The sequence below is a fragment of the Rhodotorula toruloides genome (assembly GCF_000320785.1).
Source record: "Rhodotorula toruloides NP11 unplaced genomic scaffold Scaffold11, whole genome shotgun sequence".
In the NCBI taxonomy this organism is placed as follows: Eukaryota; Fungi; Basidiomycota; class Microbotryomycetes; order Sporidiobolales; family Sporidiobolaceae; genus Rhodotorula; species Rhodotorula toruloides.
The window spans coordinates 312,601-337,484 of NW_015622971.1; the positions used below are offsets into that span (position 1 = coordinate 312,601).

A 24,884-nucleotide genomic window follows, 5' to 3' on the forward strand; every position below is an offset into this window, starting at 1 on the left:
GAAGTGCAGACGGCGAGAAGTTGACCTTGGCAGGAGGCGAAGTTGCGCTGTTGTCCTTCTCCCACTCGCTCACCTCGCTCGCCGGCCTGTTTGAGCATTGAGACCGCTTGCTATACTCCCAAGCTTCCTACCGAATCGCTGTGCCAACCTAGCGACGCCCCACGACTGAACCTGTACGCTTCATCACTTCCCCGTCTTGTGGGCTCGCTGACACCTCGTGGTCGCGCGCAGTCCGCCCGTACAAACGATCAGCATGCCTGTACTACCTACCGATATCCTCCAGATGATCTTCGACGAGCTTGACGCCCAGATGACGCTTCAAACACCGAGGGACGAGGCGGACCGGCGTCGTATGGGGCTGAGCCTGAGCCTCGTCTGCCGCGCATGGCGACAAGCGGGCACGGCGTTCTGCTGGCGGGTCTTCACGCTGATGGCGCGAGACGAGGACGACGTCGACTGCGGCTGCTTCGACCACCTCCTCGACCATCCTCACTTGGCGGCGCTCGTGCGGACGCTGTACGTCGCGTGGCCGCGGTCGGACCGTCCGATATCGCCCATGTCTGCGGGAGAGGCGAGGTTGAAGGAGCTCCTCTCGCTCGTCACGGGCGTCGAGGTGCTCCGCTGAACGAATCCGCGCCGAGACGTCATGCGCACCCTCGTTCGCGACGAAGCCGACGATACGCCCGCATTCAACTTTCCCCGCTTGCGCAGCCTCGACTTCAGACAGTCCTCAAAGCACGGCGAGCCCGAAGATCCAGCCATCGACTCCGCCGCATTGTGTGTCTTGCTCAAGGCTGCGCCGCGGCTGGAGATGATCAATGTCGACTGCACGGTCGACGCGGAGCCATACGGCGACGACTTCGACATCAATTTTCTGCCGATCAAGCACGCCATCATCAACATTCGCGGCTTGAACATCGCCGTCTTCGATGTGACGTCCCTTATTCTGCGCGCGCTCGACTCGGCAACCACGAACTACCTCCGAATCGGTAACGTGCCTTTCGGCCGGTACTTCTTCGAACTGCTCGAGGACTTGGAGAACCTCCAGCACCTCGAACTTACGTGGGAGTACGAAGACGCCCTGGCCGCCTGCTTGCCGCATGTGCAACCGATCCTTCGCCACCTCCCGTCCCTCCGCATTCTCAAGATTGCTGTCCAGCTCCCCGACGATGGCCTCGACGACACCGACGAAATCTCGCACGACATCCTGGCAGCCGTTCCTGTCCAGGTCAAAATCGCCGTCCTCAGCCTCAGAGTCGACAATATCGAACAGGGACCCTTGGCGGATTTCGCAAGAGCCCGGCGAGACACGGCACTGAATTCGCTGGTGGTCGTCACGCCTCTTGCGCGCATCCTCTTCGAGAAGAAGAGGGTTGGGAGTGGCTGGGTCTGGCAGGAGATGGACCGGCGCATGCACAGTGAGAGAATGTTTCACTTCTGCTGCGCTCTCCGCAGAAGTCGCTGAATCCCGCTTCTCATGCAGCTGACGATCCGAACTCGCAAGACGGATAGCTGACTTCGTTCGGAAGACCGCTCATTCCTTTCACGCACCCCGTCCTGTGCGTTCTCTTCCATATCTTCCGCTCTACTCCAGTCTCGAAGCTGATCGTACTCGTGTAGATCATCCCTCCCGCACCCTTCATTTGCCAAGGCTCGCATCTGGCACCCAGCTCCCCCACTCGCTTCGACTCCCCAGTCCGTCAGTCGAGGGACACGTCGGTGATGATGGGTCGAATTCTCATGGGCGGAATCAGTTGCTTTGCTCCACGTGAGGTTGTAGGGCAGCAGGATTGGAAGGGCGTTGATTTACTGCGCAATTGATGCGAGATGCCCAGGACGCGCCATGGAGCCTCGCACAACGTGTCTGCAATGGCTACGTCAGCTGGCCGCTTTGTACGCCTCGCCAACATCTCCTCTTCAGACGGCTACCCCGTCCGCGCGTCCGCAACCATTCCCTTACCTTTGATCCTCCTGCATCCCTCGCTTCCGCCTCGCTGCTGCTGCTAGGGGTCTCGAGCTATTCAGACGACCGCTTGAAAGTGCCTTGACTGTCTCGCCAGTCCCGCGACGCCGTCCTCGCTCCTGGTGAGCTTCATCTCGCTTCGCAGCGAAGAGCCGTCATCCCCGCTGACGACGCCTCTTGCAGCTCAGCAGACCTACCGGTATTGGACAACACGACCCTCACGATGGCCTACCTGCCCCGCGACATCCTGCAGATGATCTTCGACGAGGTCGAGAACGACCTGCCCCTTTCATTCGAGAGTATCCGCCTGGTCTATGGCGCACGGCGGGAGACAGGGAGGAACATCAGTCTAGTCTGTCGAGCTTGGCGAGCAGGAGGGACGGCCATTCGATGGAGATACCATGACATCGACTTCACGTCGCGAACCGCCGAACGCGATGTCCAGCATCTTCTCTCGCACCGCGGTGCCGCTTCCTCCGTGCGATCGCTCCTCCTCTCGCGGGGACTAGGAACACCTGGATCCCTTGACGGGGCCGACAGGGATGTCGTCGAGCTCCTGCGCAAACTGCGGAATCTCGAGGCGCTTCGGTTCTATAACGCACCGCGGGATGTCCTCGAGGACTTCGCCGACGACGACGCACGCTTGCACTTCCTCAGCCTGCGTGACTTGACTGTCCATAACTCGCCCGCAGAGGGTTCCGACTACAAGCTGGCGGCGACGGAGACGGCGGGTCTGGTCCGTTGCGCCCTTCGACTGAAACGACTCTCCATTACCGCCGACGCACTCATTGATATGGAGACCGACGACGAACCGGAACCACATCCGCGACCTCTCGAGGAGGTCGACCTTGACATCCGAGGAGACGGGCAAGCCGTCACCGACGTGACCTACACGGTCCTTCGTTGCGCCGAACCTGCGCGGCTCAAGTCCCTAACTGTCAAGAACGTCCCCTTCTCCGCCTCCTTCTTCGCCAACATCAGTACCATCCGCAACCTTCGCCAGCTCATCCTCGTCTGGCCGACGGACGATGCATTCACCTGCTCCGCTCCGCACCTAATCTCGGCCATCAAGAATCTGCAACACCTCCAGTCAATCGTCCTCCTCTACCCAAGCTACCCGACCTACGCGTCTTCCGCCCTCAGCCTCTCCAACATGGTCCTCGCAATGATTCCGGCTACAGCCCGCTCGGCCTGCGTCTCCCTCGACTCCGACTTCCACTCGGCTACACAAGGCCCTCTCTCTTCGTTCTTCACCGGCTGTCGGGATCAGTCGCCGCTCGAGGAGCTCGTCGTCTCCGACTTGCATTCGACGCGGTGCTTCCGCAAAGCGACCCGGGGCGGGCGACCGATGTGGCGTGATGTGGGCGGGCTGGAGGCGGTGAGCTGCTGTGAACCTTCTCCGCCAGGGACTCGGGCTGATCCGCTGTGCCGCAGGTCACGACTTTCGACGCGGTACGCATCAAGCATCTTCGTACATCCTATCCTTCCTCTTTCTTCCATTCAGGTGACTTGGCTTACACAGAGATCTCGCAGTTCTGGGCATGCGATAGAACAGCGGCATCGCACGCTTCCTTTCGCCTCGACTTTGTTCATCCCACCCTCACGCCCTTTCTTCCTTCCTCCTCATCTCCGACCTCTTGTCGCCGCGTACATACATCTCGCAAGTCGCATCTGTCTTCTAGGGATCGCCCACACATCTGCGACTGTAGGACAGGTCTGCGCCTTTAGCCCGCAAAAGCCACCTCTTCACGCCTCCTCAGTTTCTTTGCGAGATCCTGCGCAACGATGGCAAGGCGCAAGCCTCTCTGAGAGTCCCCTATCCTTCGCAAGCCTTGCGATAGCTCCACGACGACATGCTCGCATGCTCGCACCTTCGCTGCGCTCTTGACCTCGCACCTGCTCGTCACTGCGCAAGTTTCGCTGCCCTACTTCATTCTCTGCGCTTTTAAGGCTTGTCTCGACGCTTCCGTCATCGCTCGCCGTGCCCCGCTGTCTGCTTGCCGTGTTCTACCCCCACTCGGTGAGTTCGCATCTTCGTGCTCCTGCTCGTCGACGGCCGCCTAAAGACGCTTGCTGACTCACTGGTTCGTACAGAACAACCGTCGCCTCCCATCCAGCCGCCCCGCCATGCCCGACCTCCCGCTCGACGTCCTCAACCTCATCTTCCGAGAACTCGACGAGTCTCTCGACCCAGCCAATCATCCCGTCGACTTAGAACGACGACGCACTGTCGGCCGACAAGTCAGCTTGGTATGCCGCGCATGGCGGCTGGTCGGCACGAGGCTCTTTTGGAGCCATGTCGAGATTGCCGACATGAGGACGAGGAAGGCCGCCTCGCTCGTCGAGCATCTGATCGCCCATCCGAATGCAGCGGGCTGCATTGGCCAGCTCAGCATTGCCTGGCTAGACTCGTCGACGTCTCGCGGACTCAATTACGCGGAACATCGAGTCCCGTCCCTCCTCCGCCTCTTAAACTCCCTCTTCGGCCTCTCGCTCTTCAACCCGCCGACTCTCGTCATTCGGTCTCTCTCTACCAACGCTCCTATTCGTATCGCGAGCCTCGAGTACCTCAACATCGAAGGAATCACGAGCGAAAGCGACGCTGCTACACCGTGCGTCGAAGGCGCCGACCTCCGTACTCTCCTCTCTCTCTCACCCACTTTAGCAAAGTTCGACCTGCGATGTGCCGTAACCAAGCAGACGTCACCGGCAGCGTCACCGCCTCCCATTCGTCCACTCGAATCGGTCGACATCCGCTTCACCGGCAACACGCGCGACGTCGCCTTTGCTACGCAGACCATTCTTCAGAGCGCCAGTCCTGGAGACATGCAGCAGCTGGTCATTGCCAACGTACCTTTCGCGCCGTCATTCTACCGCACCATCGCTACCTTCCACGGGTTGGTCGACTTTCGCCTCGCATGGGAGTTTGAGGACGGCCTCGCTTTCTCCCTCCCGCACATCGTCACCCTCATCCAGCGTCTGCCCTCCCTCCACCTCCTCGGACTCATGTACAAGCACGAGCCGGCTGTCCAAGACGATCACGATCTCTCGAATCGCCTGCTCGACCTCGTTCCCTCCACCCTTAACAGCGCTGTCCTCACCCTTGCATACACCTCACTCGACTCGGCGCCGATGGCGCGCTACGCACGCGCGCATCTCGGGGCGGGACCTCGGGAATTCGTTGCGCTCACGGAGGAAGGCGAGATCACGTTCTTTCAGAAGGAGGACGAGAACGGCGTGCTGAGGTGGGAGGAGGTCAACAGGGTGCCGTTAAAGGGTGCGTGCCGCATCCCGCGGCATCTACTCTCCCGGAACTGACTTGTGTTCGCCTTCGCAGACGGCTTCTGGCGGATGTAGCTTTCGAGGCGTTGTTCTCGTCGCTTGCAAGCCAGCGATTGATGCCAGCGCTTCGTTGCCTTGGCAACGTGTAGAGTGTGCGAGGACCAGGTTAAAAGTTCGTCTTTGCGAACATTCGAAGCGAGAGTTTGCCATTCCAAGCTGTCGAGACTGAGCGCGCACACTCCATCCTCCCTCTCCTCGCTATCCTGCCCCTACCTCATCGCCGAGCGCCCGACTGTTGAAAGGACAGCGGAGAGCGTCAAATCTCACTCTATCGAAGCGCGAGAGAGAAAGCTCGAGGACGCACTGTTGGCCTGGACGACGTCCTCGACAGCCTTGTCGAGCTCGTTCTCCTTCGCAAAGACGTCCTCGAAGTCCTTGGCGCGGGTCGAGCGCTCGCCCTCGACGATGTGTTCGCGGCGGACGGCGAGCGGGTCATTCGGGTCGCCAAACTCCTCTGCGGGCCGGGCGAGCGACGTCAGCAGGCGTAGAATGTATGTGGGGCAGAAGACCGCACGCACCGGCAGCAGGGAGAACGTCCGCGTCCTGCATCTCCTCCTCGTCCTCCTTGTCGCGGCCAAGGACGCCCTCGTCGACAACGTCGCTGTGGACCGGTGCGATGACTTCGCCCTTGTAGTCCTTCGACGAGTCGTTCATCGTGCTTGACAGCGGTGGAGAAGTAGTCGTGTGAGAGGAAGTGAAGGGCGGGAGGGAAAGAGGCGTGCGTCAACTGGTTTGTCGTGCAGCTCGCGTCCCTGTGAGCTTCTTGCGGGAGTAGCAGCCGGTCAAGGAGAGTAAGGTAGCATGGAAGCCAGATAGGACGGCGCAGCCAAAGCGAGAAGGCAATGGAGACCATCCGGACGACGAGGACTCGCTCACCCGCATCGATAAGCCAATGAGTCGATGTGAATGCAGCGATAAATGATGGGAGAATGTACAGCGTCTCGTTAGCGCCGCCTCATCCGCCAAACGGATCTTCCTCGACGCCGTTCGCGCCGTTCGCCTTCTCAAGCGCGAGGAGCGCAAAATGTCCGCCGACGACGGGTCGCGAGATGAAATAGATGGGCCAGTCGAGTCCGTCGCGGCCGGGGAAGTTGGCGGTAGTCGTTTCGTAGAGGTCGGGGAAGGCGGCATCGACTTTGCCGGCTTTGAGGTAGTCGACGAGGAGGTCGATGAACAGCTCGCGTCCCTTCTTGTCGGTCGCCGAGGCGGCTGCGAATACTTCCCAGTCCGTCTGCGGGACCGTGAAGTCAGTCACTGGCAAAAATACTATGAGCTCGCTCGCACGCCGTTCGTGACGGGTGCCGCAAGTCGAGCACAGCATCTCGTCCAGCGACTGACTCACCTTCGTCCACAGATGCCGCGAGTCTAGCGGGACGCCGTACTTCTGCGCCTTGCCGGCATACCAAGCACTCTGGTCCTTGTACAGCTGGCGGTCGAACAGCTTGAGGTTGAGGAGACGATCTCCGAAAAGGTTGTCTGCAAACGATACAAAGTGACGCGGGTCGTAAGACACGTATTTCAGATCGACGAGGAGCAGAGAGCCGACACGCACAAAGAGTACCCCACGAGCCGTCGTCCTGGTACGCCAGTTTCGCATGTCTAGCTCCGCCCGTCTCCGTCATCGCCAGCGCCGTCCACTCGCGCACGTACGCCTACACGTGCGAAACTGTCAGCCCAAGTTGCGACGCCGGAAAGAGCGAGAAGAGCAGGCGCACCTCGGCCACTGCTCGATAGTGAATGCTGTCTGTCCACCTCCCAACTCCCTTCGCCAACTCGCTCATCGCGCCTGCGAGCGGGAAAATATCAGCGAGAACAGAGAGAAATGGAAGGAGAAGCTGCGCTCACCAATCCCGACGATAGCCTTAACAGCGAGATTCGTCTGGTTCGAGAGCGTCCCTGCGAGAGTCCCGCTGACATCAGCACTTCCGCTCAGCAAGTCAGGAGCAGTACAGCACCTCGACGCACCGGCGAAGTCGTCCGTACTGAGCTGCTCGGCCGGCACGAGACCGTCGTCGGTGAGGAATGTTGTCCAGGACTTGAAGACCTCGTAATGCTTCTCGACCCAGGGCTTGTCGGCGGTGAGCTGGAAGTAGGCGAGTGCCATCCTGCCCGAGGAGCGAGGGACACTCAGCAGGCAAGCACGGCGAAAGAGAGGCCAAAGGGACGCACCAGAGCATATTTCCTGCCTCTTCGACCGGCATCGGCTCGTCGTTTCCGCTATTGTAGCCCGTTGCGTTTGGGTACGTCCCGAGATCGTGGACCGGCCATCGATTCGGGTACAAGCCCGAGTGGGTGTAGATGAGTATCGGTTCGAGGAGGAGTGCGAGGAGGGTCGGGTTCGTGTAGAGCAGGATCGAGTGGAGAGGGAAGATGACGTCGATAGTCGACATGTCGCCGTTGCTCGAGATCTCCTTCATGTGAGCCATTACGCCCTCCTTGTCCTCCGTCACGCCAGTCGTCAACTCGAACGTCGCGAACGCCTGACGAGTCGAGAGCTCGACCAGCGCAGCGTAGTTGTCGCCTGAGACGCGCTTGGCGTCTCGTCGGACTTGCTCATCGAAGCGTGCGGCTTCGCGGAAGGTGCGAGGGAAGGAGTACTGGAAGTAGGAGAAGGCGTCGAGTGGGCGGGAGAAGCGGGTCGTCCAGAGTCCTGCGAGCGGGATCTGGCCTTCGGGGGTGACGAAGTTCTGCGCGAGGAGAACGAGTGAGCTGCGTTTCCGAAAGGCGCTGGAGAAAGCTGAGTCGGCGCACAACGTAAGGATGCCGGACGTGCCCGATCGTGAAGACCGCGCTCGGCCTGGTTGATGTGATTTGTACGGAGAAGCCGAAGACGGGCTGGCGGTCGCCCATCTTCCGGTAGGCGGCATCGTGCGTCCCGTCGAGTCGGCCGTGCTTGACGAACGTCCTGCGCAACTCGTTCGCCTCGCCTGATCCGCCGACGGTCTCGCGACGCTGCAAGGGAGCCAAGTCAGCTCAGTTCGCTGCCACATGCCGAGTTTGACGACGCACCAGCTCAGTCGCGAGGACCGCCTCGCCCCACTCCGCCTGTTCCGCAAACTCGCTGAAGACGAGCTGCTCTCGTCGCGAGACGGCATGCACACCAACGCCCGAGCCGGAAGTATAGGTCCAGGTCTGCTCACGGAAATGTCAGCCAAGTCGAACTGAACTGAGGAGACCTCGGGGACAAACGAGGTTGGCGTTCGGGTCGCCTGAAGCCCATTCGCCGGAGATGTCGGTATAGACGGAGATGGTGTAGTCTCGAGCTGCGTCGGGCTCGACGTCGATAGTGAGGTAGGAGAAAGGGAGCGATTGGCGAACGAGGTCGTTTGGCGTCACGGGAGAGAGGAAGGTCGCCTTGAACGTGACGTTTCCCGCCTCGAACGAGAAGACCGACTTGGTCGCAGTGTACTCGAAGGCGGTCTGACGGGCGACTCGAGCTGGACCGAGCGGGCTCTTCGCGTCAGAGAGGGGAGCGCCGAGGAACTCGTAGGTCGTGCCGTCGATGCGGATTAAGCCTGCCCAGGACAGGCGGTAGTCTCGAAGAGAGCCTGGGTAGTGGACGGGCCAGTGCCGGGCCCAAGAACCGGCGAGGCAACCCTTCGATCCAGCGTCACCGCCCGTGGGAAGGAGGGCGTTCAGGTCTGCGCAACGAGCATCTGTGAGCGCTGCATTGAAGTCGTTTGCGTAGCCCGCCCTACTCACATGGTGACTTGACTGCTAGCGGGATTGCAGGTGGCAGCAGCGGCGAGAACGACGGCGAGTGATGAGAATCGTCGAGCGGGGAGAACGAGGCATCGGCGGCGAAGACGGTTTGGCTGGCGGGTCTGGCCGTCGCCGTGTGAGCCCAAAGGAGTGTGCAGAGCAGCAGCAAGCCCGGTAGCATCGCTGTGAATCGCTGTTCGCAAGGAGAAGTCGGCCCCACCGCCTCGCTCTCATCTCCGCCGGAGTCCGTGGAGTAGTCGACGCTAGCCAGCTCGCTCCTGACGGCCTTGCTCTCCCTCCTGCAACTCACCCTGATGCTGCTTCGACGCTGCTGTGCCCGCCACGCTTTGAGCGGAAGAACTGGGCGCTGTCGCCGTCGCGTCTCGCTGGCTCGGCCTTCCCAAGCGCAGCGAAAGGCGTCCACCCTCGCCTGCTGATGCGCTCCGCTCGCATGAGCATGTCCCGGGACACATAAGCAAACGTGCTGGGCAATCGAGGGCTTGTCAGGGTCGCGCGAGACGAGGCTGGACCTGGCCGAGGCGAGGAAACTGTTCACCCGGCGGCAGTCAGCAGGCGAGGAAGGAGCAGGTCGCAAGGTGGAGCCCCGCTCAAAAGGCCTGGAGACCCCGGAAGATGGGGCAACGAGGCGGGGGGAACAAGGATGGTGCCTGAGCGACACACGCCCGGATGTTGCCCTTCCTCCTCCTCCGCTCTGGTCCTCGCTCGCTCTTCTCCCACTGGTTCTTTCGCTTTCTCGCTTTCTGCATCGACAACAACACCTCGCCAAGCATCCAGAACACCCCGCAGACTCAAGGTGCGCGATCGAGACTCCCCGCCAGTCAACTTTTCGTGCGGAGAGGCGAGGGACGACTCAAACGTGATCCCACGTCGCGCAGGCTCCCTCCTTCTCCTCCCACCACCACTGCACGACACGCACAGCGCTATGACAACCCGGCTCGACGTCGAGAAGGAATCCTCGCTCGCAGACGACGAGTACGGCGCTCACGTCGTTCGCTCCGACACTGAGCTCGAGAAGGACGGCGGAAACCTCGTCCTCCAGGTTGAGGATGCAGCAGCAGCAGGCTTGAAGACCGCCAAGGACGGACGAACTATCCTCGTACCTCAGCCCAGCGACGACCCGCGCGACCCCCTTAACTGGCCGGAGTGGAAGAAGCATGCGATCTTGATCATCGTCGCGCTCGCTGCCTTTGGCGGAGACTTCCAATCTGGTGCGTCCGCTTTGTTTCGAAGCTCGTAGACGAAACGGGGCTGACCTCCGCCCTCTCCTCCCTTCCAGGCGCCGGTATCCCCCTCCTCCTTTCTCAGGGCGAAGAATGGGGGCTATCGCCCGCGAAAGTGAACGAGGCTGGAAACCTCAATGTTCTCCTGCTAGGCATCGGCGGCCTCGTGTGGATTCCGCCACTTTGTAAGCCTCTCTGCGCCTTTCCCCGTCCTTTTCACGGCGTCCCAGCCGTCCCTTGTCCCCATTTGACGTCGTTCTGCTCCGCCCCTTATTGCCACGACTATAATTGACCCTGCCGTGCTCTCGCAGACTTCTGGGGCCGTCTTCCCGTCCTCTTCTGGACCCAGCTCATCGGCACCTTCATGGTACTCGGCAGCGTCCTGGTACAAGACTTCAACGCCTACTACGCCCTCCGACCTCTCACCTCGCTCTTCCTCACGGCCGGACAAACGATCGGCTTGACGTTCGTCAAGGGTGAGTCGCGTTTCGCAGCGACGGGGATCTCCTCCTCCTCCTCCTCCTTTGTCGTCTCCCCGAACGTGCGCTGATCTTTCCTACACGTTCGCAGACATGTTTTATTTCCACGAACACGCTCGGTTCGTCCAGTTTCCACTTTTAAGTGCGAACGACACTGACACGAACGCGTTTGTTTACAGCAAGATCGGTCTTTGGGTGGTCATCTTCCTCTGCTCGCCTTACTGCGGTCCTTTCTTCGGCGGGTTCATCGTCTCAGGACTCAACGGCGCATGGCGACCAGTCCTCTGGGTCGTCTTCGCCTGGAGCTGCTTCGTCCTCCTCCTCGTCATCTTCCTCGCCGACGAGACGTGGTACGACCGCTCCCTCTCCGTCCAGCCGGAGCGACCCACCGGCGTCTACGGACGATTCTGCAACCTCGTCGGTATCACCGGAATCCGCCAGCGCGCCTACAAGCCCAACGCCTTCCCCTCGATCATGCGCCTCTTCGAAGTCTTCACCAAGCCGACGCTCTGGATGGTCTTCGTCGTCTACGCGTGAGTTTTACGATCTTTCTTATCGACCGCGCACGACGGGACGACGTTGAAGCCGAGCACGAGCGCTGACGATTTCCTTCTCCTCGACCTTCTCATTTTCGCTACCTCTCGACTCTCGCGCAGTCTTTCGTTCATGTGGGCCGTCGGTATCAACATCACCTCCTCCATCATCCTCGCGACGCCGAAGGTCGCCGGCGGCTACGGCTTGACTCTCAAGCAGACGAGTGTCGTCTACCTCACTCCCCTCGTCGCGCTCATCCTCGGCGAGGGTATCGGGCACGTCGCGAACGATTGGATCGCTAATCGCTATGTTCGCAAGCACAACGGCGTCTTCAAGCCCGAATGCCGTCTATACATCTTCCCTTTCGCTTCCATCCTCATGATTGCGGGCCTCGTCCTCGTCGGACAGGCCCTGGCCAAGGGCTTGAGTGTCGGCGCTATCGTCGTGGGCTGGGGGGGCTACGTTTTGGGAGTTATGGTGTCGTCCGTCGCGATCACGGCTTACATCCTCGACGTCTTCCCATCCGCCTCAGGTCCGTTCGGCGCTTTCCGTCCTCCCCTCTCCCTCCTCCTGTCTCCGTCTTCGTCTCCCGCCTTCTCCTCTTCTTCTCTCTTGTCTCGTATCACGCTGACGCCCATTTCTCTGCCCTATACCGTCTCCCGCCGACTCCCCTTTCGTTCTCCCAGGCGAAGTCAGTGCCGCCGTCAATCTTTCGCGTACGATCAGCGGGTTTTCGGTAGGATATTTTCAAGCTCCGTGGGGCGAAGCCGTTGGATACGACGTCTCGTTCGGCAGTGAGTCGCGGTCCCCGTTCCATCCCCTTTGCCTCCTCCCGGTTTCCCTTCGCCTCCTTCCTCTCCTTCTTCTCCCTCCGTCTCTCTAGATCAATAGCGCACTAATACGATTCCCTCGCAGTCCAAGCCGCCATCGTCGCCTTCGCCATGGGACTCGTCTTCGTCCTCATCGCGGTCGGCGAGCGGATCCGCAAGTTCGGCGGTCCCCTTCACTTCGCCAAGCACCAATAGACGTCGTCGGCGTCAGAATCTAACCCTCTCAACGAGGGGCCTGTCAACCAGGCTTATCCAGAAGTCATGAGCAGTTTGTCCGTGTTGTCCTTCCTCTTTCTCCTCCTTGTCGTTCTTCCTCCCGCTTCTTCTCTTCTCTCGGATATCTACGGGTTCTCCTAGGTCTTTAGTTCCTCCTGTCGTCTCTCACATACGCATCAAACACCACCAAACTGCTTGTTGTCTTCTCTCCTCATCCCAACTTCGTGACGAATCATCCTGAATGTCGTAGCTGTCAACCGGCTCGACGAACGTGCAATCTCAACGATCGAGCACATCTCTGCGTTCGTGCGATGAGAAGGCGAGGACGGAGGCTTTTGCAGCGAGGAAGGCGAGGAGCTAAACAAGCGAGGGAAGTTCTACAGGGAAAGGCGAACCGAGCAGGTCGTCTAGGTACAACAAGCGAGAAGAACACACCTCCTACGGCCGACGACTCCTCTTGCGCCCGCCTTCGCCCGCCTCGTGCAGCGGAAGCGCCTCTCCATTCGTCGCAGCCTTCTTCTCGCCCCTGACGCCCCTCCTAATCGCCGCGACCCACTCACCCAGATACGCGAGGACGAACAGCTCAACAAGCGTCCAGAAGACTCCCCTCACCGCACGCGGGACCTCCTCCATCCCCAACGTCGCGCGGTACCATTCTCCTCCTTCCTTGATGCCCGTGTGGATTTGGACCCAGCCGAGAGCGAGAACGGTCACTCCGAGGAGGATGTGAATCGCGCGGGCTAAGGAGGGGCGCGGGCGTGAGAGGGAGGGAGAGGAGGAGGTAAGGGCGGAGGGGAGCGTGAGGTGCGCGAGGTAGCCGAGGAGGAGTTGGAGGATGACGAGGAGGAAGAGGACGAGTCCGAGGCGCTGTGCGAAGATGAGGGAGGCCTCAGCGGCTTGCGTCGAAAAAGAATCGCTTGTTGTTGGGTTGGGAAGGTCGACGCACCTGGTGCAAGTCGGCAAAGAGGTTGCCCGTCTGGCTGACAGCGAGCGCGAAGGCGGTGACCACCATCGAGGCGGCGAGGAGCTGGAGAGCAGCGTGAGGCGGGAGCCAGGCGAGGCGTTCCCTGCCGAAGCGGGCGGTGAGGATTGCCAGCGGGACGAAGATGGCAAAGGCGAGTCCGCCGAGCGCAGCTGTACAAGCGACGTCTTCAACACTCGGACTTACTGTATGAGCAGGAGGACGCACCGTGGGCGATGAAGATCCTGCGACGCCTCCTCGCGGCGGCACTCGGAGGCGGCGCTTGCTGAGCCTGCGGCGGCTGAGTCGATGTCTCATTCGCGGCGACAGCGTAGGCGGCACTCATATCGATGCTCGTAACGCCAGTCGGCTGTCAGGAAGGAGTGTCAGCTTAGCCAGAGACTTTAGGCGGATCGCGCGCACCTGGTCGTGCTGGGAAAATGTCGCCTGTCCTTCGTTCGCCGTTCCCGCATTGCGCGAACTCGACGCGTAGATCAAGTCAAGTGTACCGCTGCCCAATGCAGCGCTCGTCACGCCCTGCGCGGTCGGGTACGACGAGCCAGGGTCCACCAGGCGAGTGAAGGCGACGATCGAGAAGGGCGACGACGAATCGGAGGTCGTCAACGCGGGTACGAGGGTGTAGAACGCCGGGGTACTCGTGCCAGCGCTCGAAGAGGCGAGGACTGGCATGGCGTGTCCTCCGAGAGCGTTCGAGTTCGGGAGTCGGTGAGAGAGGGTCCAGTTGACGGACGAGCCGGAGACGGTTGGCCAGGCGAGGAGGAAGTCGGCGTCCGCCATGGCCTGTCGCGGAGAACGTCAGCAGGGTCTAGGGAGAAGGAGCGGACGACGCACGGTGCCATGACCGACCCCGAGCCAACCCACGGAAGTGGGCGAGGTCGAGCTGACGTTCGCGACGTAGAGGGCGTGCGCTGTCCGGAGGGATTCTCGTCAGTGCCGAACGCTAGTTACAGCCTCGTGGAAGTCGACGCACTGCCGTTCGAGATGATGGAGAGGTCGAAGCGCGGAAGCGAGATTGTGCCTCCTTTCAAGGACGAGGAGGATGAGGGGAAGACGGCCGCGACTTCGGGGCCGGTGAGTGCGGCTGCGTACTTCGCAGCCAGTGCAAGAACAGTCGCAGCAAGGAGCAGCATCGCTGAGCGAGTCCGGGAGAGTGGGAAGAAGGAGAGAAAGAAAGGAGTAGCGACGGGAGATCTACGACTGCGCAGCCGGGATGTGTCCCGTTCGCCTGGTTCGATGCTCTGCGGTGGCTGTGCCGTGCTCTGCTTGGCCTTGCTGCGAGAGCTCCGGCGCTCTGTCAGTCGAGAGATCAGGTGAGCGTCCCGAAGGGCGTTGGAGGGCGGCAACTCCGAGTGGAGCGAGCGCGGGCAGAGTGTCTTCGTGCGAGTGCCGCGAGGCGAGGGTAGCAGCGTAAGCACGAGTGCATGGGCTCAAAGCTCGATGCGAGGTCGGAGCGAGGTCGCGGCGAGTGTAAGTGCCGACGAGGAGGAGCGAGTCGGCGGCGACGGCACGCACGCCGGTCAGACTCGGACAGCTGGTCAGCGAGACCTCTTGAGTGGTATCGTACGTCTCAAAAAAGCAACAGAGTGTGTTGCGGTGTGTCGACGAGGGGAAAGCAGCGTTCGCGGTGGTCGTCCACGAACTCCAACCGCTCGACCTCGCTTGATTGCTTGCTAGAGGACTGCTTGGGCTGCATAGGCTACTCAGAAACCCACCGACTGCACCCACACCGCTTCATGAAGGCCTGAACGCCCGCGAGACCGTCATCACCTTCGACCCCACCTCTCCCGACTCAGGCGACTCTCACGGCACGGCGAAGGCGATAGGCGGGTTGTGACTGGACTTGCAAGGTGTGTAAAGTTGTCAAGGTTGCTCTCCAGGAGCGGCGTGGTACCACGTACGAGTACGGCGTCGTGAGGGCATACCGAAGTGGATGACGGGTTGAGGAACGGCTTCACGGGGCGAGCGAGCTTTGCGGACGTCCCAGGCAGACTAAACACAGAGGCTCATCACAACGCGCTCAGCCCGTACTGACATCGTACGGCGCCCGCAGATGGTCGGCTCTTTCGTCTTTGCACTCACGTACCTCCTGGGCGGCATCACCTTCCTCCCGCTCTGCCTCGCCGTCCTCCTCGCCTTCTTGTACTACACCTCGCCCGTCGTCCGCGTTCCTCGAAAGACCGGCATTCCCGACCGCGCGGCGAAATCGCACTCGACCGCTTCGGGCGAACAGGAAGACGAGGTTGAACCGATCAACGTCTACCGCGCAGGATGGCTTACCGTTCGACGGACGTATGAACCGCTGAAGGTCGGGAACGACGGGACATATGTCGGGATGCTCGCCTCGGGCTACCGCTCCTTCATGGACAACCGCTCTCGAGATCCTCGACGCTCGAAACCAAAGGACCGCTTCTTTGCCGTTTTGAAGCAAAATATCCTCTTCCTGTACGAGGGCGAAGACCAGAACGAGTGTTGGGCGGCTATCGAGGTGTCGGCGCATGACATCGTCATCTTCCCCGAGGGCAACATCGATGGCGAGTTGTATGTCAAGCGGACGGCGATCCAGCTCAAGCCGCGTCGGACGGAGGAAGAAGCGGAGGATGCGACGAGCCCGACGGGACATGCGCAGTCGGAGGAGACGGCTTACGACCTCGAGACGGGGAGGCCGCTACCTTGGTTCATCTTTGCCAAGGTCAACTCTGACAAGGAGGATTGGTGCGTTCCCTTCCTCTTTAAAGCGAGCAATTGATGTCTTGGGATGCTCACCTAGTGCTTGCTTTTGCGAGCTCGCAGGTACCACTCCCTCCAGCTCGCTTCCCGCCTCGGCAATCCTCCCGCAACGACCAGCATCGCCCGCGACCGCGCCCTCTTCGACTCGGAAGACATGGCCCGCCTCGTCGAAGCGATCGACGCCCAGCCCGACTCGATCCCGATGCGCTGGTTTAACGCGCTGATCGGCCGCATCTTCCTCTCCGTCAACCGCACCTCGTCTCTCGAGAACTACATTACCTCACGCATTGTCCGCAAGCTCAAGCGCGTCAAGCTCCCTTCGATGCTTTCCGAGATCCAGGTTCGCGAAGTCAACGTCGGCGCGTCGGTTCCGCTGTTCAGCAAGCCGATGCTGAAGGACTTGACGGCCGAAGGCGACGCGAGTATGGAAGTGCACGTCGCGTACGTCGGCGAGGCGCGCGTAACGATCGAGACTGAAGCGACTGTCTCGCTCAGCTCGCGCTTCAAGCCCTACACCGTTCGACTCGTCCTTGCCGTCGTCCTCAAGGAACTCGAGGGCACCATGCTCGTCAAGATGAAACGGCCGCCCAGCAACCGTATCTGGTTTGGTTTCACCCAGATGCCGAAGATGGTCTTGTCCGTCGAGCCGGTCGTCAGCGCGAGGCAGATCAAGTGGTCGATGGTCACAGGTCCAATCGAGTCGCGCATCCGCGAGCTGGTGCGTTCCGCCTCCTGATGGTACAACCGCGAACTCATCTTGCTCCATGCAGATCATGGAGTCGATCGTCGTCCCGCACATGGACGACCTCTCGTTCTTCTCGACTCTCGCCGAGCCTCTCTTCCGCGGCGGCATCTACGGCGCCTTTCTCCGCGCCGACAAGTCGACCGCTTCAGCAGACGAGCTTGATGCCCCATCCGACAAGAAGAACGAAGTCGACCCTTCGACAGACGGGCCGGCCGAGGAGGACTTGGTCGGCGAAGCGACGCCGAGTGTCAGCAAGGGGAACGAGGTGAGGGAGGCGGTATCGAGCGCGACAAAGGAGAGCGGAGCGCAGCTTCGTGCTGCTGCGATGCGGAGACGGCGTTCGAGCGAAGGAGACCGGCCGCTCGACCTCACACCCATGTCGACATCTCCCGCTGCGACACCCTCAGCGAGCGCTCCTCGCTCGCCTTCTTCTGCTTCGTCGAGCGTAACGGGCCTCGCGGGACTGAGCGCGAGTCTCGCGAGCTGGAGGGAAAAGAACAGCAGTTCAACGTCGATGAACGGGTCGAGCGGGACAAGCACGTCTCGCACGACCACAAGGTGGTTCAGCAAGTCCTCAACGCCGGTTCCCTCCACCTCTTCCGCCAGCACGACTCCCGCTCCTTCCGTCCGTACCAACGACTCGACAGACTCGATCGCCTCCGCCTCGTCCGCTACGACCGCGACCGGCGAGACGTCCGCGCCTCCGCATCCTGAGGTCTCAGCGAGTCAGCTAAGGGATATCTTGGCAAAGCGGGCGGAGGAGCGGGATCGCGAGAGGGAGAAGGAGCGCGAGAAGGCGGCGGCTGTGGCGGGTGTGCGGTTGACAGGGTGGGCCTGCCCCCGGCCGAGGCGGTGGAGGGTGTGAAGGAGGCAGAGACAGATAAGAGGGAAGGCGAGGAAGGAGATGCTGCGAGCGAGGCAAGGACAGACCAGGAAACGCCGCTCCTGCTGAACGACTCGTCTCTCAATTCCTCGACACCTGCCTTGGACTCAGCGGCGACTCCGAAATCGCCAGCGCTCCCGAACCGTCCGTCCTTCGTCAAGGCTCTCCCGACGCCCCCGCCAGCTTCACCCGCCGCGTCCACCACCTCCCGCGACGCTTCTCTCGCCGCCCCTCCTCCTCTTCCTCGCCGTCATTCCCCCTCTGCTTCCGTCGACTCCGCCTCCACCTCGACTACCGCCTCCACCGCCTCCTCCCTCCTCGCTTCCTGGCGCACCAAAGTCCCTACCTCAGCCACCGAGCGTTCCGAAGCCCTCTCAGCCGCAAAGGAGAGCATGAAGCGCTGGGGCGCGAATTGGGCTGCGAAGCGGGCGCAGGCGCAGCAGGAGAAGGAGGAGCGCGCGAAGAGGGTCGAGGATTCCGATAGGCCTGTTGGGGAGAGTCCGGAGAAGGAGCGTGGTGGGAGTGCGGGGGCAGGCGAGGGGAATGGTGGTGGGTATAGGGACTATAGGAAGGGGAAGAGCGTGTCGAGTGGAAGAGGGGGAGGGGGGATTGCGGATTACTTTGGGACGAATGGCAGCTCCGACTCGCTCGTCTCGCCCAAGACGCCTCCTCGCTCTATCCCTCGCGCCTCAGTGACCGCCGCCTCCACACATCCTGCAGGGCAGCTCTCGTCATCCGCGTCGTCCACCTCGTCTGGCCACTTTGCCCCCTCCTCTCCTTCCGCCTCGACCGCTCTCTCCACCTCCTCCGCACTCGCCAACTCCTCACCCTCGACATCTCCGGCGAAACCTTCGATGCTCGCTAGCGGACCGCCAACGATGAGTGCGGGAGCAGGGTACGGACGGAGGATGATGACGCTTCCTGGGATCAGAGACGAGGATAAGAGGAAGAAGGTTAGCGAGGATCATCTTGGTGGCGGGGCGGCGGCGCTGGCTGCCTCTGAGGGCGAGAAGGCGAATAAGGCGGAGACGGAGGGACCGGAGGTGAAGGAGGAGGCGACCTCCGCAAGTGGAACTCCTCCGGTCGAGACGTCCGCCGAATCAGCCGTCGCAAGCGAGTCGTCTTTGCCGGCCGAGGACGCGGAGACAGAGCGGGCGGACGTCGCTTCCACCGCTTCAACTGTCGAAGAACCGCAATTTGCTGTCGACGAGCCGGTCTCGTCCTCCACGACTGCCGAGCCACCCGCACTTCCTCCTCGCGACTCCCAGCCGATCTCTCCTGTTGTCGAAGCCGACGTCCCAGCCGCTCCGCCTCTCCCACCGCGCAAGGACGCCGTCGACCCGCCTAAGGAGGTTGAGAAGGCTGCGCCGTTCGCCATCGAGCGGGACTCGACCGCGAAGAATGTACCGCCTCTCCCGCCTCGCAACTCAGCAGCGCCCGTCGCGTCGTCGGAACCGGCTGTACAGGGCTTGAAGGAGGATGAGGCGGACGAGGCAGGATGGGGCCTCGACAATGAGGTGGTGGTCGAAGAGGGTCAGTCTTAGCGGCGGAGTGTCCAGTACTGTCAACTACTCGCACTATCTGCGTATGCATGTAGCGTCCAGGTCGTTGCGAGCGAGCAGGAGAGCGAGAGTTGCTGAATACAACTTTGTAATGTAGCGAATACAACTCGAGTTGTAATGCCGCGACTTGCGATTGAGGAAGCTTGCTCCGTCAACACTCGCCGTCGTTGCTCTGGCAGTGCACAGGAGCACGCGCAGTTGCTTGCACACGTTCACACAGGCGCACACATACGCGAGCACCCTCTCAGCCTCGCTCGCCAGCCCTCGTCCGCTCTCTTCGCGCGCGACTTCGGACGAACAGCACTCGCTCTCGCCCTCGCCCACCTCGAGCCATGGCCGTGAGTCTTACCTGTCCTACTCACTCCCACACGCGTGGAAGGGCGCGCGAATACGCGTGCCACAGCCGGAGACGTGTGCTGACCTCGTTCCGAACCCGAACAGTCGACGAGCGCCTCAAAGTTCCCGACGCCCTCCGTCGACGGCGCAGACACACTCTCGGACTACATCCCGCAGTCGGCAGAGATCTCGCGCGTGCCGTCGACCGCCGGCTTCAACGACACACCTGCGCAGGCGAGCGCGGTCGTGAGCGATGAGGACGACGAAGAGGAGGACGACGACGAGTACGACTCGGAGGGCGACAAGGTCATGAAGCCCGTCAAGGGAGGGAAGAAGCGGGAGCGCGCGCAGGCCAAGAAGGAGGCAAAGCTGAGGGTCAATGCGACGGTGGGTCTCCGATGCCTTTCTCGAAGCCCGAGGCCGTATGAGGGGCACACGCTGACTTGACTCTGTTCTTTCACAGCTGCAAGCTCGTGGCGAAGCGCAGGAAGCGCTCAAGTCGGCCGACTCGATCAAGCGCTTCACCTACCTCCTCGGCCAGACCGACCTCTTCAAGCACTTCTGCGACCTGAAGGTGCGTACCGAACCCTTACTATGCTTGAGATCGCCGTTACTGACACGAATCTCGCTCTCACAGGCGCAACGTGACCCTACTTTCGCCAAGTTGCTCGCCGAGGCAGAGAACGCTGGGAAGGCCAAGGGCCGGTACGTTGCTCCCCTCCTTCTCCTCCTTCACGTTACGCTGACAAAACGCGAAACTGCAGACGAGGCAAGGCGGCGCAGTCCCGTGGCCGCAAGTCGGAGAAGGAGGAAGACAACGAGCTTCTCCAGGCAGAGGAGGGCACGGACGGGCTTGCCGAAGGCGACGGTCCCTTCGTCTTCACCGAGTCTCCCGCGTGTGCGTCAGCATTGCGCTTGTCCGCCTCAGTTGCGCAGCGGCAGCTGACGAAGGATATGCCTGCTCTTGATGTGCAGACGTCAAGGGCGGCAAGATGCGCGAGTATCAGATTCAGGGTTTGAACTGGATGGTCGGCCTGCACTACAACGGTATCAACGGTATCCTCGCCGACGAGATGGTGCGTTCCCACGCTGTCCCCATCTTCGCTTCCCAGCTCACCTCCTCCGCTTCGCAGGGTCTCGGCAAGACGCTCCAGACGATCTCGTTCCTCGGCTACCTCAAGTTCATCCGGAACACCCATGGCCCGCATCTCGTCGTCGTGCCCAAGTCGACTCTCGACAACTGGGCGCGCGAGATTGACCGTTGGGTGCCTGGGTTCAGCGTTGTTCTGCTCAAGGGCACCAAGGAGGAGAGGGTGAGTCGCGAGCGCAGCGTACGATTTCGTCTGCCTCGCGGGTACTGACGAGCCTCTTCGTCGCGTGTGCGCGTTGCAGCAAGAGCTCATCCAGGACCGCATCCTGCCCGGCGACTTCGACATCTGCCTCGCCTCGTACGAGATCTGCCTGCGCGAGAAGAGCTCGCTCAAGCGCATCCCGTGGGAGTACATTGTCATCGACGAGGCACACCGCATCAAGAACGTCGACTCGATGCTCTCGCAAATCGTCCGCGTCTTCAAGTCGCGCGGTCGCCTCCTCATCACCGGCACGCCTCTGCAGAACAACCTTCACGAGCTTTGGGCGCTGCTCAACTTCCTCTTGCCCGACGTCTTCTCCGATGTCGCCGACTTCGACGCCTGGTTCGACAAGCAAGGCGACACGTCCGACAAGGCCGTCGAGGCTGCCTCCACCGAGGCGACCGCTCCTTCGACCGCCGACGCCGCCAAGGACGCCAAGGCGACCGAAGACGCGTCGAACAACGTCGTCAAGCAGCTCCACTCTGTCCTCCGCCCCTTCCTCCTCCGTCGCGTCAAGATGGACGTCGAGAAGTCGCTGCTCCCGAAGAAGGAAATCAACGTCTACGTCGGCATGACCGACTTGCAGCGCAAGTGGTACAAGATGATCCTCGAGAAGGACATCGATGCGGTCAACGGCGCTGGAGGCAAGAAAGAGAGCAAGACGCGCTTGCAGAACATCGTCATGCAGCTCCGCGTGCGTACCCCTCTTTCCCGCTCGCTACTGCTCGTGCTAAGGGCCGTCACGCGCAGAAATGCTGCAACCACCCTTACCTCTTTGACGGGGCCGAGCCCGGTCCTCCGTTCACGACCGACGAGCACCTCGTCGAGGCAGCGGGCAAGATGGTCGTCCTCGACAAGCTGCTCAAGAGCATGAAGGCCAAGGGCTCGCGCGTCCTCATCTTCTCGCAGATGAGTCGTGTGCTTGACATCCTCGAGGACTACTGCTTGTTCCGCGAGTACCGTGAGTTTGCGCCGAAACCTTTCTCCCAGACACCTCGCCTGACCGATTTCTTCCCTCCGCAGAGTACTGCCGTCTCGACGGCGGCACGGCGCATGAGGACCGCATGGAGCAGATCGACGCGTACAACAAGCCCGACTCGGAGAAGTTCATCTTCTTGCTCACGACTCGCGCCGGAGGCCTCGGTATCAACCTCGTCACCGCCGACGTTGTCGTTCTCTACGACTCTGACTGGTGCGTCGCGGTCGTCGGAGCTCCATTGCTATCAGCGCTGACCGCGCCGTCGTGCCCGCAGGAACCCGCAAGCCGATTTGCAGGCGATGGACCGCGCCCACCGTATCGGCCAGACCAAGCAGGTCTACGTCTTCCGCTTCGTCACGGAGAACGCGGTCGAGGAGAAGGTGCTCGAGCGTGCCGCCCAAAAGCTCCGCCTCGACCAGCTCGTCATTCAGCAGGGTCGCGCTCAGGTCAGCAACAAGGCTGCCAACAAGGACGAGCTCGTCGACATGATCCAGCACGGCGCCGACAAGATCATCAACTCGTCCGAATCGATGGCCGTCGCGGACGACATTGACGAGATCATCCGTCATGGCGAGGAGAAGACCGCCAAGCTCAACTCGAAGTTCTCGCAGCTCAGCTTCGACGAGCTCCAGATCTTCAACACCGGCCCGCAGGCGACGACGACGCAGTGGGAGGGCGAGGAGTACGGCGGTCGCAAGGCGGGCGGCAAGCCCGGTCTGCTCTGGATCGAGCCGTCGAAGCGCGAGCGCAAGACGACGACCAACTACTCGATCGACGAGTACTACCGTGGACAGCTCAAGGGCGGCTCCGGACGGCCTGGTGTCCCGCGTGGACCAAGGAGGCCTCGTCAGGTCGCGACCGACGACTTCAAGTTCTTCCCGGCACGTTTGCAGGAGCTTCAGGAGAAGGAGCAGCTCTACCACAAGGTTCGTTTGCACGTCCTCGCTTCCTTTGACTTGCGCTGACACTCGCCGCTTCCGAAGAAAACGAAGGGCGAGCAGGCCCAGCTCCGCGTCGACCCGAACCTCACGCCCGAAGAGCTCGAGGCGGAGCGCCAGGCCGAACAGGAGGCGATCGACGAGGCTGAGCCGTTGAACGAGGAGGAGCTCAAGGAGAAGGAGGAGTTGCGGGAACTCGGCTTCGACACCTGGCACAAGCGCGAGTTCCAGGCGTTCATCCGCGGCATGGAACTCTACGGCCGGTGAGTTCCGGCACACTCACACGTCGTGCGGATGTGAGCTGAGTGTGCTTTCTGCGCAGCGACAATTACGAGCTCATCCATCGCGACTTACCGACAAAGACGATCGAGGAGATCAAGGAGTACGCAGACGTGTTCTGGACGCGTTACCAAGAGATTGAGGGTCAGTACAGTCGCATTTTCCCCGAGCTGCAAATGCTGATGGGGACCCGCCCGCAGACCACGAGCGCCTCATCGCCAAGATCGAGAATGCGGAAGGCCGTCGCGACAAGGAGGGCGCGCTTTGGGGACTCATCAAGCGCAAGGTTGCAGAGACCAAGTACCCTTTGACGCAGCTCAAGATCGTCTACGCGAATCAGACCAAGGGCAAGTCGTACTCGGAGGACGAGGACCGCTTCCTCGTCGTCGAGCTCGCCAAGTACGGCGTCGGCAAGGACGACACGTACGAGCGCATCAAGCGCGACATCAACGAGTGGCCTGCGTTCCGCTTCGACTGGTTCATGAAGTCGGTGCGTCGCCGCCTGCTTGGACTCGAGCCGAACAGCCGTGCTGACCTTCCTCCGTTTGACAGCGCACGGCTCAGGAGATTGGTCGCCGCTGCCAGACGCTCACGAACCTGATTGACCGCGAGTACAACCCTGGCGAGGACGGCGACGGCCCGTTGACCGGCAAGGCGCGCCGCGGACGCAAGTCGACGGCGAAGGACGGCGACAATGCCAGCACGGCGAGCGGCGGGCGCAAGCGCAAGGCTCCTGGGGCCGCTACGCCGGCTCTCGGAGGTGCCGACGACGGAGCCAGCAACGCGTCGGCGTCGAGGGCGAGCACGCCAGCGGCTGGCCCCGCGCCGAAGAAGGTTAAGAAGTGAGGAGGGAGGGAGACGAACGTGCGCTTGTTCTGTCCGGTCCGTGTCTGTGTTTCCCTCTATACCTGCTTGTAGACTGTCGTGCTCCTCTCTCGCTTGCTCGATGCAAAACATACAGTGTTACAACTTGCAGGCTCAGGTCACGGCCGCTGCTCCGCCGTCCGACTTCGATTCCTCAGCCTCCCTTTTCTCGAATGTGCATGCGGCGGTTCGCCTGCTCGTGGCGATGATGCGTCGACGACAAGGACGACGGCGGCGAGTTTGCCTTCATCGCAGGAGCTCGCGGTCAAGCTTCGGCCGGCTCGCAGCGCAGCAATCGAAGCTAGCTGGGGTGCTCCTTCTCGCGCCGCACGCTTCGCCAGAAGGGATGGTGCAGCAGGCGGACGAAGAGCCGCACGTTCAGCCTGCCAGTCTCGCCTCTTCGTTCTTTCGACGGCGGCGAGACTGCCTCCCTCAGCCGCCAATGAAGCTTCCTTGGTGCGCGATAGGCAGCGCTGTCGCAGGCTCGTAACCGCAAGTCTACGAAGGGGTTGGGTCGGCGAACGATGACGGAGCTTTTGCGATTTCAATTGGCCGTTCGAAGCTGTCGGCGGTGTGGCTTCTCGCGGGAGAGTCAACGCTACTGAAATCTGCAGGAACGTGCAGAGTGGCGCAGGAGTCGTCCAGCAGCGCCCAGGAGACGCCAGCGACGAGCGATGCCTGCGAGGGCGGCGACCTTCACAGGCGGAGCGGAGGAGAACACGACGCAGCATTGCGACGGCGCGACGACGTCAGGCTGGCCAACCAGCGACCGCAGAAATCGGAAGCCGTAAGTTGGCAGCTCCCTTAATGACGACGCGGTAGCCGGCTGCGTTCCTTCGATCAGCGACATCTCTCGAGGCGAGCTTCTGTTCGAACGTTTCTCGCTCGCCTCTCTCTTCCTCCTCCGTCGCCACTTTCTTCTCTTCGACA

At 61.5% G+C, this 24,884-nt stretch overlaps 7 protein-coding genes across 7 annotated transcripts; 4 read left to right on the forward strand and 3 right to left on the reverse strand.

The window, feature by feature from the left end:
* Window positions 1-253: 253 nt before the first annotated feature.
* Window positions 254-5,320, forward strand: RHTO_00981 (uncharacterized protein; the record flags this gene model as incomplete). Its single annotated transcript, XM_016414665.1, has 5 exons — window positions 254-613; window positions 728-1,418; window positions 2,155-3,341; window positions 4,058-5,240; window positions 5,301-5,320. 5 exons carry the CDS (start codon window positions 254-256, stop codon window positions 5,318-5,320), a joined length of 3,441 nt encoding a protein of 1,146 aa, XP_016273346.1.
* Window positions 5,321-5,514: 194 nt separating this feature from the next.
* On the reverse strand, window positions 5,515-5,959 carry RHTO_00982 (uncharacterized protein; the record flags this gene model as incomplete). Its single annotated transcript, XM_016414666.1, has 3 exons — window positions 5,515-5,537; window positions 5,610-5,759; window positions 5,824-5,959. 3 exons carry the CDS (start codon window positions 5,957-5,959, stop codon window positions 5,515-5,517), a joined length of 309 nt encoding a protein of 102 aa, XP_016273347.1.
* Window positions 5,960-6,260: 301 nt separating this feature from the next.
* On the reverse strand, window positions 6,261-9,188 carry RHTO_00983 (glutaminase GtaA; the record flags this gene model as incomplete). Its single annotated transcript, XM_016414667.1, has 11 exons — window positions 6,261-6,536; window positions 6,648-6,781; window positions 6,858-6,957; window positions 7,021-7,091; window positions 7,151-7,201; window positions 7,271-7,410; window positions 7,475-7,992; window positions 8,057-8,257; window positions 8,315-8,437; window positions 8,495-8,946; window positions 9,008-9,188. 11 exons carry the CDS (start codon window positions 9,186-9,188, stop codon window positions 6,261-6,263), a joined length of 2,247 nt encoding a protein of 748 aa, XP_016273348.1.
* Window positions 9,189-9,950: 762 nt separating this feature from the next.
* Window positions 9,951-12,286, forward strand: RHTO_00984 (MFS transporter; the record flags this gene model as incomplete). Its single annotated transcript, XM_016414668.1, has 8 exons — window positions 9,951-10,236; window positions 10,305-10,433; window positions 10,560-10,724; window positions 10,819-10,846; window positions 10,907-11,260; window positions 11,384-11,793; window positions 11,948-12,055; window positions 12,177-12,286. 8 exons carry the CDS (start codon window positions 9,951-9,953, stop codon window positions 12,284-12,286), a joined length of 1,590 nt encoding a protein of 529 aa, XP_016273349.1.
* Window positions 12,287-12,745: 459 nt separating this feature from the next.
* Window positions 12,746-14,419, reverse strand: RHTO_00985 (carbohydrate-binding domain family 9-like protein; the record flags this gene model as incomplete). The annotated part of the gene is made up of 6 exons (XM_016414669.1): window positions 12,746-13,174; window positions 13,254-13,441; window positions 13,497-13,638; window positions 13,692-14,069; window positions 14,121-14,197; window positions 14,260-14,419. 6 exons carry the CDS (start codon window positions 14,417-14,419, stop codon window positions 12,746-12,748), a joined length of 1,374 nt encoding a protein of 457 aa, XP_016273350.1.
* A 920-nt stretch (window positions 14,420-15,339) lies between these two features.
* RHTO_00986 (endoplasmic reticulum protein) lies at window positions 15,340-19,188 on the forward strand (the record flags this gene model as incomplete). Its single annotated transcript, XM_016414670.1, has 4 exons — window positions 15,340-16,001; window positions 16,080-16,734; window positions 16,787-17,573; window positions 17,756-19,188. The coding sequence occupies 4 exons, from the start codon at window positions 15,340-15,342 to the stop codon at window positions 19,186-19,188; spliced, it is 3,537 nt and encodes a 1,178-aa protein (XP_016273351.1).
* A 350-nt stretch (window positions 19,189-19,538) lies between these two features.
* Window positions 19,539-23,936, forward strand: RHTO_00987 (chromatin remodelling complex ATPase chain ISW1; the record flags this gene model as incomplete). The annotated part of the gene is made up of 15 exons (XM_016414671.1): window positions 19,539-19,544; window positions 19,648-19,929; window positions 20,006-20,116; window positions 20,180-20,247; window positions 20,307-20,440; window positions 20,518-20,618; window positions 20,676-20,855; window positions 20,935-21,588; window positions 21,645-21,855; window positions 21,918-22,086; window positions 22,148-22,799; window positions 22,857-23,074; window positions 23,134-23,234; window positions 23,291-23,580; window positions 23,643-23,936. The coding sequence occupies 15 exons, from the start codon at window positions 19,539-19,541 to the stop codon at window positions 23,934-23,936; spliced, it is 3,471 nt and encodes a 1,156-aa protein (XP_016273352.1).
* Between the last annotated feature and the right edge of the window lie 948 nt (window positions 23,937-24,884).